The sequence below is a fragment of the Podarcis muralis genome, chromosome 2, assembly GCF_964188315.1.
Source record: "Podarcis muralis chromosome 2, rPodMur119.hap1.1, whole genome shotgun sequence".
Classification (NCBI taxonomy): domain Eukaryota; kingdom Metazoa; phylum Chordata; class Lepidosauria; order Squamata; family Lacertidae; genus Podarcis; species Podarcis muralis.
In genome coordinates, this window is record NC_135656.1 from 110,148,860 (window position 1) to 110,163,599 (window position 14,740).

Consider the following 14,740-nt stretch of genomic DNA (forward strand, 5'->3'; position numbering starts at 1 on the left):
AATTTTAATTTAAAACAGCAATTTAACATGAATTTTACTATCTAATGAGACCATTGATCCACAAAATGAAAGCAATAATCAATGTACAGTACTATAAAATAAATACTGGCCATTAGATAAATTGACCCTTGGCCAATAAAGCGAGATGGGCGCTGCAACCCCAGAGTCAGTCATGACTGGACCTAATGGTCAGGGGTCCCTTTACCTTTAGATCATTTTTTAAAAAAAAAAATCAAGTAGTGATAAGGAGACATATATGTGTGCAAACGCAGGCTGGGATCCTGGGAGGAAGGTAAAGAAGGCCAAATGTCATTTGCACTGAACGTTTCCACTGGGTGCGATGTGGAGCTCTATCTTTTCTTCCAGAGCAACAAAAAGCAGGCCTGTAGGCACCGATCCAGAATGAAGCAAAGGAGCGAAAAGCCCTTCTAATTCCCACAACCACCAGGGATCTATGATCTGGGTTAGGGCCTGTTATTTACTTTTTTAAAAAAAGCCCTTCATACAATTGGTAACTGTCTGAAGCAGGCAAAGCCAACACAGCATATTTGCCAGACTACAACTCCCATCATCCCCGACCACGCTAGCTAGCTGGGGTTGATGGGAGCTGGGAGTCCTGTTGTCTCTGGAGAGCACAACAAGGGCAAAACTAGCTCTTGTATGGTCTGCCCTTTAGACACATTTGCTTACATTCTTTTCGTACTAGCGAAGTGTGTCAAAGATGGCCTTATAACCACGTGTGGTGGCTCTTACTTACTACATCCAAAAAGTATCAAAGAAAGACGGTTCAAGACGGTTTGAAAGCACATTAACTTGGGTTTGTATTCTGATTGGATTTCTTATCAATTGGGATGTTTTTAACTGAAAATTAATAAAAAATATTTACAGTGGTACCTCGGGTTAAGTACTTAATTCGTTCTGGAGGTCCGTTCTTAACCTGAGACTGTTCTTAACCTGAAGCACCACTTTAGCTAATGGGGCCTCCTGCTGCTGCTGCGCCGCCGGAGCACGATTTCTGTTCTCATCCTGAAGCAAAGTTCTTTTTTTTTAAGTTTTTTTATTCAAAATTAAAACGAGACATATTATCCAAAAACATATCATCCTTGTTCCCCCCCCCCCCATTTTGCCTGCCCCCCCGGCAAAATCCACCCACCCCCACCCCCCGACTTCCCTCAGTTCCAGTCTTTGGTTTCTCTGAGACTGCTGTTCTCTGCATGTTACAAAGTTGTATAGATCCTCAAACTATTTAGCTGATTATTATCAATAAAAATTTTTAAGCAAAGTTCTTAACCCGAGGTACTATTTCTGCGTTAGTGGAGTCTGTAACCTGAAGCAGATGTAACCTGAGGTACCACTGTATAACAAAAAACTTGAACCTGCTGAGGCAGAACTGCAGAAAGCCCTGCATGAAAACTGTTTGGCATCCATATACAGTTTGGTATAAATAAATAATAATAATAATAATAATTATTATTATTATTATTATTACTATTACTTCATATATTCCCCCCCCCTTGGGACAGCCACAGGAAATATGCACACCCTCCCTTTCCCGCAGGTACACAATTCCAAAAGAACCAGGTTGCTTTTTATACCCATTTTATTGACAGTGGTAAAAAAAAAACCACAAAAGAGTTATTTACAAGTTTAAGGCAACGTTGCCATGTAACGGGCTGCGCTTCGGTCTCAACGCCTCTTCTTGGCTCTGCTGGGCAAGGCTGGGGTTGCTCTTCCTCCTCGTCCTGGTCGGGGGAGTGGCAATGGAGGGGGGGGCTCATCCCGTTCAGCCGGTGGGCGTCCACATCCAGCTTCTGCTTACCTGTCAGGATGAACTCTGCATTGGCTATGGGGAGCCTGGCGTCCTGAGCCGCTTTGCAGCGGGGCAGGTCTTCGGGACACGAAATCACAACACACTTGTCCTTAAACAAATAAATGAAAGGTTGAGAGTCAAGTCTCGCTCTCAGAAAAAGAAGGAACATTTTATCATATGTGGTGGGAATGTAAGAAAATAAAGAACTTTTGGGAAATGATATATGATGAGATGAAAAAGATGTTGCAATATACATTTTCTTAAAAAACCCAGAAGCATTTCTACTTGGTATTATAGGTTAGGATATTAATAGGCAAGATGTTAAATTGTTTTTATATGCAACAACAGTGGCAAGAGTATTGTTAGCCCAGAAATGGAAGCAATAAGAATCTCCAACGAAAGAAGAATGGCAGACGAAAATAATGGACTATGCAGAATTGGACGAAAGGACAGGAAGGATTCGAAACTTGCGGGAACAGAGATTTACAGAAGATTGGAAGAAATATATTAACTATTTGAAGAGCAATTGTAATCAACAAAATACGCTAGTAGGACTATAAGAAGTTTTGTAGGGAGAAATATATGAAGTGCTACAAAGTAGATAAAGAATAGATATTGGTTATGAGTTTTAAATGTAACGGAAAATAAGAAATGTATACTGAGAGATTAGATTGGAAATTTTCAGACTGGACTGATGGAAGTCAAAATATTGAATAAGATGTAAAAATATGTTTAATTACTGTTGAAAATGGTATGTTTAAAAAACTAATAAAAATTTATATTTAAAAAGTCAGGTCTCGCTCTCAAGTATTCCTTTTGCCTCAGTGTTTCTGCCAGCACCCCACGGGATGCCATGTAAACACGCACGGTTCATCTTGTAGGTTCGAGGCATTCTAGGTAAGAACTTCCCGCCACCGCACTGCACAATGTTCCTCATGTCCTCCAGCTCCAGGTTGACGTTAGGCGTAACGTGGATTTCGTAGCCCTGGAAGGGAAAAGAGACAGGTCTGTAGTGTGTCAAAGGAGCAAGGGAATCTGAAGCTTAGTGAGGAAGGGTTGAGCCAGAATTGGATTACGCCTGCGACTCAAGATGGAAGCTTACACCATAGAAATGATATATAATGAATTGAAAAAGATGTTTTAAGTAACGTTTGTAAAAAAAACAAAAAAACAAAAAAACCCAGAAGCTTTTCTTTTGGGAATTATAGGGACAGAAGTACCTAAATTGTAAATGATGTTGGATTGAAAATAAGTGGCATTAGCAACAAAGTTAATAAGAATATGCAAAAATGAATTGATAATGGATGAAAATATAGAGTTAAAAAATGTTAAGACATAGAGTTAAGATAAATGAAAGAGGGTAAGGATTTGCTGATTTGATTATATAAATGGGAATACAAAAAGGGGAGGTGTGAGGAGGTCAAAGAAACAAGCAAAGGAGTTTAAAGTTACGAAAAACTGTTTTGTTTTTAAATTTTTTCTTACTTTTTGTTTTGTCTTTTGTATGTTGTATTTTTTATTTTTATTTTTTCTTTCATGTATTTTGTATTCATGCTTTTGTAAAACTTTAATAAATATCTCTTAAAAAAAAGAAGTACCTAAATTGTATAGAAATTTATTTATGTATGCTACTACAGCAGCAAGAATGTTGTTGTTGTTGTTTAGTCATTTAGTCACGTCCGACTTTTCATGACCCCATGGACCAGAGCACGCCAGGCATTCCTGTCTTCCACTGTCTCACGCAGTTTGGTCAAACTCATGCTGGTAGCTTCGAGAACACTGTCCAACCATCTCGTCCTCTGTCGTCCCCTTCTCCTTGTGCCCTCCATCTTTCCCAACATCAGGGTCTTTTCCAGGGAGTCTTCTCTTCTCATGAGGTGACCAAAGTATTGGAGCCTCAGCTTCAGGATCTGTCCTTCCAGTGAGCACTCAGGGCTGATTTCCTTCAGAATGGAGAGGTTTGATCTTCTTGCAGTTCATGAGACTCTCAAGAGTCTCCTCCAGCACCATAATTCAAAAGCATCAATGTTTTGAAATGTTAAATTGATTGTAAAGCTAATGAAATGTATAAATTTGAAAATATAAAGAAAAAAGAAAGAAAGCTGACACCATAATGAAATGTGTTAGTCTTTAAAAGGATTAGCAAGGCTCTAGGTTGTTTCTCCTGCAACAGACCAATACGGCTGCTCCTCAGAAAATTGGAAGGCATATTCTGAGCCTTCGTTCTGTATCTTGCCTCCCACTGTTACCTCGGGCGGTTTAGCCTTACATCTCCTCTTCCTAATACTATAACACTCCTCTGTGGGGAGGAAATTCCACCACTCAGGGCCTGCTGCAGAGAATGCCTTCTCCCAAAACTTTTCAAGGGCAGTGGAACTACTAAAGGGGACCCTTCTGCCGATCTTGCCCCCCAACCTCCCAAGGAACTGTAGGGAAGCCGTGTCACAGTGTTTCTTTAATTGCCTAAACTGTCCAAGCATCCAGAAGTGCAACTGGGGGAACTCTGGGATGAAATTGCACCTGTAGCTGACCCAGGTTGCGAGTGAAATTTGGCTGGAGTTTCAGGGTGCCGAGATTAAAAAGTCAAGTAAAGAGCAATATAGTTTTGAGTCCTTACTGTCATCAAGCACATTTCAACGCCTGAAGTACATATCACTCCTTCCTTGTGTACAAAATACAGTGGTACCTTGGGTTAAGTACTTAATTTGTTCCGGAGGTCCGTTCTTAATCTGAAATTGTTCTTAACCTGAAGCACCACTTAGCTAAATGGGGCCTCCTGCTGCCGCCGTGCTGCCGGAGCATGATTTCTGTTCTCATCCTGAAGCAAAGTTCTTAACTTGAAGCACTATTTCTGGGTTAGCGGAGTCTGTAACCTGAAGCGTATGTAACCTGAGGTACCACTGTAACAGAACTGACAACGGGCAAAGCAACTGTTTATACACATTTCTGAAGTCCTGGGCCACTCCCACTCCCAACGTGATTGGCTGTCTAAACTTCCAAGCTGCGAATCATGACCCAGAGATTAAAGGCCAATGGCAGAGGCCCAAATCCTGAAATGTTCTGTGATTGGATATCATGTATCTAATCAGAACATTGGGGGGGGGGGGCTCAGAATCCTTAGTCCCGACTTAAGTTCAGGCAAACACAGACCACTGAATACATAACACAAAATAACTCTTTAAAACGCAGTATTATTTAGTAATTAATTCTGCCTCAAAACTGGTGCACGGCAGGGCTGTATCTGCAATGTAAAAACCCCATGTCCCCTTAGTTAATTTTATTAATTAACAGAGACAGGTGAATGCCAACAATGTCACACCATGACACTGTTCTCTGATCGGCTTGCAGACAACAGAAGGGTTACATTTTAATTATAAAAGCATGGCACCATGCAACAGTAAACAAATCCCAGCATAAAAATTCAGCGCCCACCCTCAAAAAAAGCTGCACAAGGTCTTTAAAAGTACACAGAAGACCTAAATTTCAGCTGATTTCAGAAGTTAACCATTTTAAACCCTGGGGGGAAAGAAGTGCCTCTTTGCTATTGCAAAAGACTCCAAAGTCTTTTCATATGGCTACAGCAAAGGTCACTTTGCTCCACCTCTAAGGTGTGGCTCCTTTAAGCAACAAGAGAAAAGCAAAAGGAGGAACTAGAGAAAAGAAAGCGAAACTGGACTCTGCAATCTGTCAGCAGAGATGGCCGAGGGTTTTCAGCAAGATCTGACTTGTTCCGTCTGCCTCGACGTGTTTACTGAGCCTGTCTTGCTTCGATGTGGGCATTGCTTCTGCCAGAAATGCATCACCTCCTCCTGGGACAGGCAAGGCGGAGCTCCTAGCTGCCCTGACTGCCGGGCCCCCTGTCCTGACAGACATTTCACACCCAATCACTTGCTGAGAAACTTGGCCCAAAAGGCAAGAGAGGCCCAGGAGGAGGTCCCCGAGAAGAAAGCGCGAGAAGACCCAGAAAATCACGGAGAGACGCCGACAGGCAGAAGCAGCCCGGGTGCTGATCAGGGGTTGCTCTGCGCAAAACACGGTCGCACTTTGCAGCTCTTCTGCCTCACCGATGAGGACCCCGTTTGCTTGTGCTGTGTGGATTCGCCTGCCCACGCCGGACACAAGTTCAGCTCCTTGAAAGACGCTGCTGAGCAGAACAAGGTAAGCATGCAACAAGAGACTGGGGATGCTTGAAGTAAAGTGAGGCAATTGCCCTCCAACAGCTGATTCAGGCGGTGTTGTGAAAGGGAAGGTAACCTTATTTGTTGTTGTTGTTGTTGTTGTTAAAGATTTTCTTGGTTTACAAAAGTATGTGCAATGTCTCTCCCTTTTTTCCCAGTAACATTTTTTACAGATCAGTTTCATTTGTTGAGGAGGGATGCGGGTGGCGCTGTGGTCTAAACCACAGAGCCTAGGGCTTGCCGATTAGAAGGTCGGTGGTTCGAATCCCTGCGACGGGGTGAGCTCCCGTTGCTCGGTCCCTGCTCCTGCCCACCTAGCAGTTCGAAAGCACATCAAAGGGCAAGTAGATAAATAGGTACTGCTCCGGCGGGAAGGTAAACGGCGTTTCCGGGCGCTGCTCTGGTTCGCCAGAAGCAGCTTAGTCATGCTGGCCACATGACCTGGAAGCTGTACGCCGGCTCCCTCGGCCAATAAAGCGAGATGAGCACCGCAACCCCCAAGTTGGCCACAACTGGACATAATGGTCAGGGGTCCCTTTACCTTTACCTTCATTTGTTGAGACATTAGGAAGAAAAGGGGGAAAGAGGTGGAGGGGTGAAAGGTGAGTGGGGGTGGGATCGGGTGGCAATGTTTCTATTTTACTTAATATATGTGGGGTTTTGTGTCAGCGTCACTTGTGCAGGTTCTGCTATTCACTTGTGTTCCTTTGGTGGTGAGAGAGGTTAGGGTTGGCCTAGGTTGTGGTTATTCATTTGTGATTGGCTGTGGTGATCTTTGTTTTCATGTGTGAGTGAAGTGGGTGGGTGTTTTGGATCAGGTTAGCCATATTGATTTGTAGGCGGTTGGTGGATTTTTGTCGTTGTCTTGTTGGGCTGTGTATGTGATAAAGGGGAGCCATACTGGGGTGAAGGCGTCTTCTTCTATTTGTCAGTTTCAGTTTATTGGTTAATTTTTCTAGTAGGGCTGTTTCCCATACTATTTGGTACCATTGGTCCATGCTTACCCGTGACAGGTCTCTCCAGTGTCTGGCTATGATGTTTCTGGTTGCTGAAAGTAGGCGGGTTATGAGTTCTTTGTGGTGTAAATGGGCAGCTTGTTATTTGTTATCAAATAATAACAAACCCTCCATGTGTCCCTATTTCTCAGGGACAGTCCCGGATTTGCGGAAGCCGTCCCGGTTTCTGATTTGATCCCGGAATGTCCCACTTTTCCTTAGAACGTCCCAAGGAGATAAGTAGCTAGACAACCTTTAGAAGACATCTGAAGGCAGCCCTGCATAGGGAAGTTTCAGGAAAGGGCAATCAAAATGTTTAAGGGGATGGAGGAACTTCTCTGTGAGAAATGGTTACACCACTTAGGGCTGTTTAGTTCAGAAAAGAAAAGTTAAGGAGGTGGCATTTTATTTATTTGCAGTATTTATAACCTGCTGTTCATTGAATATCTGCAATCCTGGAACGTAGAACAAAAATAATAAAAGGAAATAGAGAAAAACAACGCTGGGAGACACGGCAGGTTCCCTGACCTGCCTAATTTCACAAACTCTTCTTCCTCCCCTAGCGGAAGCTGGACAAGGTTCTGGGTTGCCTGGAAACCAGAATTAAACAACAAGAGCAACAGGAAGGATGTCAAGAAGAAAACATATGTTCCTTGAGAGTAAGAGGAAATAATTCCTAGCTTCTTCTTCTTCTTCTTCTTCCTCTTCTACTTCTTATTATTATTATTATTTATATTCTTTTATTCACTTTATCTTGCCCAAGGCAACCCAAAATGACTTAACAACCAAACAGAAAAGCCCACATAGATACATTAAAACCAAGGAAAGAATTCATTAAAAACACCCCACCCACTTCTAAAAGGCCACAGATAGTTAAAGGCCAAAGGCCTGGTTATAGACATCATTATTATTATTATTATTATTATTATTATTATTATTATTATTATTTTGCCTGGTGCCTAAAGGTATGCAATGAAGGAGTCAGGCAAGCCTCCCTGGGGAGAGCATTCCACAAAGGGAGAGACACTACAGAGAAGGCAGGGACATTGCATTTTGGGGACTTAAGATGGTGAGCAGCCACCATGGATGGGAGCTTAGTTTAGCTTCTTTTCAAAAGTGGCACTTTTGAAAAGGGTCCAAACCAGGCTTCCCCAACCTGCGGCCCTCCAGATGTTTTGGCCTACAACTCCCATGATCCCCAGCTAGCAGGACCAGTGGTCAGGGATGATGGGAATTGAAGTCCAAAACATCTGGAGGGCCGAGGGTTGGGGATGCCTGCTATAGACCTACTAAATCTTCTTGCCTGGACTGTATAAAACTGAAAAATTCATTTTACATCGGGTTTACTTCAAAATGGCAGGCACCCACTATGGGTGGGTGCTGAGCTTGGCTCCCAGCTGAAGGATGGCACCATCGCCTGCCACTGAAAAGCATGTATGGACCTAGCAAGGAGACCATTAAATGGGGATGTGGCCAAGTTGGGCTTGTGAGGGGGCCTGGATTAGCAACAACCCCTCATTTTTACAAGGTATATTTTGATTCATTTGTTTCTTCTCACTGAACGGCTACCTGGGTTCTCACTTCCGCCACCACAAAAACCTCCCAGTGGAACTTCTTTCCATTGCAGAACTCAGCTGATTCCCTTCGCAAGACGATTGAGGACGAGTTCGCTGAGCTGCAGCGATTCCTGAGCCAGAGGAAAGATGCAGTACTGGCCCAGCTAGATGAGGATGAAAACGCTGCGCACGTGAACATGCTGGTGCATCTCTGGGACATCCGGGATGGCCTGTCTGCAGCCAGAGAGATGATGAGCCAGGGAAAGGCCAAAATGGAGCAGACGGATTCAGCTGCCTTTCTCCTGGTGAGGCCAAAACCTTGGCCCCTCTTTAGTGTAACCATTGCAGAGGGTTTCCCAGAAAATTTTGGTCGTCCCCTTCTCCTTGTGCCCTCCATCTTTCCCAACATCAGGGTCTTTTCCAGGGAGTCTTCTCTTCTCATGAGGTGGCCAAAGTATTGGAGCCTCAGCTTCACGATCTGTCCTTCCAGTGAGCACTCAGGGCTGATTTCCTTCAGAATGGATGCGTTTGATCTTCTTGGAGTCCATGGGACTCTCAAGAGTCTCCTCCAGCACCATAATTCAAAAGCATCAATTCTTTGGCGATCAGCCTTCTTTATGGTCCAGCTCTCACTTCCATACGTCACTATGGGGGAAACCATAGCTTTTACTATACGGACCTTTGTTGGCAAGGTGATGTCTCTGCTTTTACAAAATGGCAAATTTCCCACAGAAAAATAACATGCTAGAAAGTGGGCTGCCCCACATCACTATCTATAACCAATCACACAGAATAGGTTAAGGATTCAGAATGAGGAGAGGGCCAAGACACTTCGGAGCAAGGACTGGCATTTCGGTAGGTGGAGTCAACGCAGGAGGAGTGATGCCCCTCGTTGCCCCTTCCAACTATACAAGTCTATGATTCTAGGACCCCAAAAGCCAGTGTGGGAACAATTAACCCTATAAAACTTGCAGCCAAGCTAGCTCCTCAGCCTGAGCAACTTGTGTGACTTGGTACCAGGCCAAAACCCAATTTCCAGCCCTGTCCCCTTCAGACATACTGCTGGTGCTGCAGGAGCTGCTTCTCTGTGGAAGACATGGAGCAGCATGAACCTGAGTTGCTTCTTCTTCTTTCTTTGGCGATCACTCATAGCCAAGTAAGATTGTCTTCCATGAACACGGTTTTAACAATAAGTCCGTAAGTGACTGTGGAGGCCAATTCTGGACCCACATATCCTTCCACAGTGGGGACATAGGTTTCCGGGCAGGAGTTGATCTCAGTGAGGGTTTGCCAAGCATGCCTTAGCACGTTTCTCCCTTTTGCCCTGAGTTTGAGCGTCTTCAAAATCTACAACACCTTTGGTAAAGGCTGTTCTCCAATTGGAGCGCTTGCAGGCCAGTGTTCCCCAGTTGTTGGTGTTTATATTTGAGTTGAACCAGTATGCCGGGAGCCCTCCACCTAGCTCTTCGTCTACCCAGGTGAAATATTAATCGCTAGATGAGGAAATCTTACCATTGGCTCTACCCTCATCATTCTTGTCCATGGGATTCCGCAACATCCTATGATTGTGTGTGAAGCTGACTTGGAGAAAATCTGTTTCCGTGTCAATCTAGTCTCCTGTATGAGGTCATCTCTCTGTGTCTTATCAAATCAGGTGGGAATATTGGAGAGTGTCTTCCATCTTTGGGAAGGCAAGGGGGTATGGTTAGTTAGGGTTGTGGGCTGAAAGGAGCCCCACACTCCCAGGCCCCTAGAAAAGAAGAATTAGCAAACAGGATAGCCAGCACTCCATGATTCAATGGGAGGACAGAGGGACCTAATGGCTTTGAGGAAGGCAAGATTAGGGTGGATGACGGAGTGTATCAGATTCTGTGATTTTTCCAGGATATGAAAGGAGAGATTCAAGCTTCCTAACCATCTCACCTTCTTTCCCCCTCCCCAGGGCGTCAAGGAGCTCCTGAAGAAGTGAGTATGGTGTCTTTCCGCTAGTTTCATATGTGAGAGAGCGGATGGCCACTTGCTGTAACTGGTATTCTGCTCCTCTTCCCACTAGGCTCCCTGCTGAAAAGGAGGCTGAGGGCGTAGGAAACCAGGCTGACCGCTCTGCTGTTTGCAGGGAACTCTGCCTGGGCAAGTTCAAGGGTCCATTGCAATACCTAGCATGGAATAAGATGAGACCCATCGTCAAAACAGGTAACTGAAAGGAAGTTCAGGAATGATTGAGAGTAATGTCAGATCAGACGAAAGAAAACCATTCTTCGTACCACATGTGATCAACACATGGAATTCTATGGCTGAAGACGTGGCAATGGTTGCTTGCAAAGAGAATTAGACAGATTCATGGCACGTCTGTTGACTTGCCATGGCAAGTGGAAGAAAATGTTGCATTGTGGTGTGCTGCTCTTCAGAGTCCCAGACACTCACTTCCAGGCAGAGGGCCTTCTCGGAAGTGGCACCCGCCCTGTGGAACGCCCTCCCATCAGATGTCAAGGAACTAAACAACTATCTGACTTTTAGAAGACATCTGAAGGCAGCCCTGTTTAGGGAAGTTTTTAATGGTTGGTGTTTTATCGCTTTATTATTAATAATAATATTCTGTTGGGAGCTGCCCAGAGTGGCTGGGGAAACCAGCCAGATGGGCAGGGTAATAATAATAATAATAATAATAATAATAATAATAATAATAATAATAATAATGGGTGGAGGAAATGGAAAACTGCAGGTGGGGTGACAAGACAACAACAAAAACAACAGATGATGATGATGATCCTGTCACCCCACCTGCAGTTTTCCATTCCCCCCACCCCAAACAGTTAATGTACATTCTGCGGCCACTATGAACATTCAGTCCTCATAGGGACTCCCTTAGGTTTCTTCCCTGAAAATTTTTCTATACTTCTGGCGTTCTCCCGAGACCGCTGATATTTCCTTCTGGTGTGGGGGTTGTGTATTTTGGTTACATGCCACTTACATCCTGAACACCTGATAATCAGAATAAAGGCCGTGATAGTGAAGTGGAACTTCTACATGTGGAGGCAGGATGCTGCTGGGGACCAGTCTCTAGGAACCAATGACGGGAGAGGAAGTTTCATGCTCGGAGCCTGCTTGTGGGTTGGGCTACTGTTGAAGACAGGATGCTGAAGAAGGCGGGCCTTTGGTCTGATCCAGCAGAACTCCTTCTTGCATCTCTGTGTCCTGAGGTGCATGGAGGCAGAGCTTGCATTCTGCAAGGATTCAGCAGAGGGATGACATTGTTATGTGCAGCTGTGTTTACAAGCGGCAACCAATCATGTATAATGTGGGAAAAGGCGCTGTGACATTGTCAGGCTATGGTTTAAACCTGCCTGATGACTCCAGAAACACCATCCATACGCTGCCAAGGCTGTTCCTATCAGCACATCTCCATTCTGGTTTCTGTTTCTTGATTGTGTTTATTTGTGTTTGGAACTGGCTTCTATATAGGAAGAGAAGTTACTTTGCCATTTCTTGAAAAGCTTCCGTCTAAGCAGGGATCAGGGATGCGGGTGGCGCTGTGGGTTAAACCACAGAGCCTAGGACTTGCTGATCAGAAGGTCGGTGGTTCGATTCCCCGCGATAGGGTGAGCTCCCATTGCTTGGTCCCTGCTCCTGCCAACCAAGCAGTTTGAAAGCACGTCAAAGTGCAAGTAGATAAATAGGTACCGCTCCTGCGGGAAGGTAAACGGCGTTTCCGTGCACTGCTCTGGTTTGCCAGAAGTGGCTTAGTCATGTTGGCCACATCACCCGGAAGCTGTACGCCGGCTCCCTCAGCCAATAAAGCGAGATGAGCGCCGCAACTCCAGAGTCGGCCACAACTGGACCTAACAGTCAGGGTCCCTTTACCTTTACCTTTAACCTAGGATGGAGCTAGGGTAGGATGCCCCGATTTTATTTAACTTGTTCTTTTCCTTTGCTTATCAGAAGTAGAACCAATCACCCTGGACTGCGGCACTGCTCATCCCAAATATACTTTCTTACTGCAAAACTATCGTACGGCGTTTGGACTGCTTAAAAATCCCTTGAACTATCCAGCGATATTTCAGGACTCTCCCGTTGTGCTGGCGAAAGAGGGGTTCCATTCAGGAAGACACTACTGGGAGGTTGAGGTGCAAAACAAGGGAGATTGGTTGATTGGCGTAGCCTTGGAGTCCATCCCAAGGCAAAAAGGCAAGGATCCCACTTCTCTGGCAGACAAGATATGGTGTCTGGAGCCAACAGAGGAGGATAGCGAGCCTCAAAATGGATCGTCATGGTGGAAGGTCGGCGTGTACCTGGACTATGAGGGAGGCCAAGTTTCTTTCTATGATGTAGCAGCTGGGTCTCACCTCTGCACACACACAGCCCATTTCAGCGAAAAGGTCTACCCTTTCTTCCAACCTACGCCAGCTGCTTTCAGGCAAAAACGCACCATTAGCTTGAAAACTTCTCACAGTTAGGACATTAAAGCAATTCTTAAGAGGGTATTATTCTAAAAAGGAAAGGTAGGTGTGTTTGCCCGTCAGATAAAAGTCCAAAGTCCATACCAAAGCAGTGCTTTTATCAGGCCAGCCAAGATGCAAACTCCATGACTTCATCATCAGCCAACTTCCCTCCCACCTCGCCTTATTTGCTATCAAACCTGAAGAAGAGCTCTGAGTAACTTGAAGGCTTGCTCACTATTTCGTGACGTTTTGGCTGACCTATAAAAGGCATTGCCCGAATGTGGATTTTGGAATGTTCTTAAGTGCGCCACAATTCTCCAAGCGTTTGAGAAGTGTGTGCCCCTGGGAAACGGGAAGGGAATGTGGCTCTCAACATTAGACTTTTCCCCAAAATGCCCCTGCCATGAAGGCAAACGATTACCATCCCCTTCCTTATCGCAGGTGAGGAGCTGCAACTTGCTCCATTCACTCAGTAAATTCATGACACAGGGACTTTCAGGTTCTTAGCTCAATTTCTTAACCGGGCATAACGTAAGAGCTCTACTAGATTAGCAATCTGATAGATCACTTAAAAAAAAAAAATCAAGTAGCGGGCAGGAGATATGTATGTGCGCAACACAGGCTGGGATCCTGGGAGGAAGGTAAATAAGGCCAAATGTCATTTGCACTGAAAGAAAAGGTTTCCACTGGGTGCGATGGAGAGCTCTAGCTATTCTTCCAGACCAACAAACAGCAGGCATGGAGGCCCCGATCCAGAATGAGGCAAAGGAGCGAAAAGCCCTTCTAATTCCCACAACCAACAGGGATCTATGATCTGGGTTAGGGCCTGCTATTTACTTTTTTTAAAAAAGCCCTTCATACAATTGGTAACTGTCTGAAGCAGGCAAAGCCAACACAGCATATTTGCCAGACTACAACTCCCATCATCCCCGACCACGCTAGCTAGCTGGGGTTGATGGGAGCTGGGAGTCCTGTTGTCTCTGGAGAGCACAACAAGGGCAAAACTAGCTCTTGTATGGTCTGCCCTTTAGACACATTTGCTTACATTCTTTTCGTACTAGTGAAGTGTGTCAAAGATGGCCTTATAACCACGTGTGGTGGCTCTTACTTACTACATCCAAAAAGTATCAAAGAAAGACGGTTCAAGACGGTTTGAAAGCACATTAACTTGTGTTTGTATTCTGATTGGATTTGTTATCAATTGGGATGTTTTTAACTGAAAATTAATAAAAATTATTTACAGTGGTACCTCAGGTTAAGAACTTAATTCGTTCCAGAGGTCAGTTCTTAACCTGAAACTGTTCTTAACCTGAAGCACCACTTTAGCTAATGGGGCCTCCTGCTGCCGCTGCACGATTTCTGTTCTCATCCTGAAGCAAAGTTCTTTTTTAAAAAAGTTTTTTTATTCAAAATTAAAACAAGACATATTATCCAAAAACATATCATCCTTGTTTCCCCCCCATTTTGCCTGCCCCCCCCCCCCGGCAAAACCCACCCACCCCCACCCCCCGACTTCCCTCAGTTCCAGTCTTTGGTTTCTCTGAGACTGCTGTTTTCTGCATGTTACAAAGTTGTATAGATCCTCAAACTATTTAGCTGATTATTATCAATAAAAAGTTATTAAACAAAGTTCTTAACCTGAGGTACTATTTCTGGGTTAGCGGAGTCTGTAACCTGAAGCGGATGTAACCTGAGGTACGACTGTAGAACAAAAAACTTGAACCTGCTGAGGCAGAACTGCAGAAAGCCCTGCATGAAAACT

General features: G+C 44.6%; 1 protein-coding gene across 1 annotated transcript; it reads left to right on the forward strand.

Moving 5' to 3' along the window:
- The first annotated feature begins 16 nt into the window (after positions 1-16).
- Positions 17-14,224, forward strand: LOC114590958 (nuclear factor 7, brain-like). The gene is made up of 6 exons (XM_077925232.1): positions 17-5,968; positions 7,547-7,642; positions 8,611-8,844; positions 10,482-10,504; positions 10,593-10,732; positions 12,479-14,224. Exons 1-6 carry the CDS (start codon positions 5,507-5,509, stop codon positions 12,991-12,993), a joined length of 1,470 nt encoding a protein of 489 aa, XP_077781358.1. The 5' UTR covers positions 17-5,506; the 3' UTR covers positions 12,994-14,224.
- Positions 14,225-14,740: the final 516 nt, after the last annotated feature.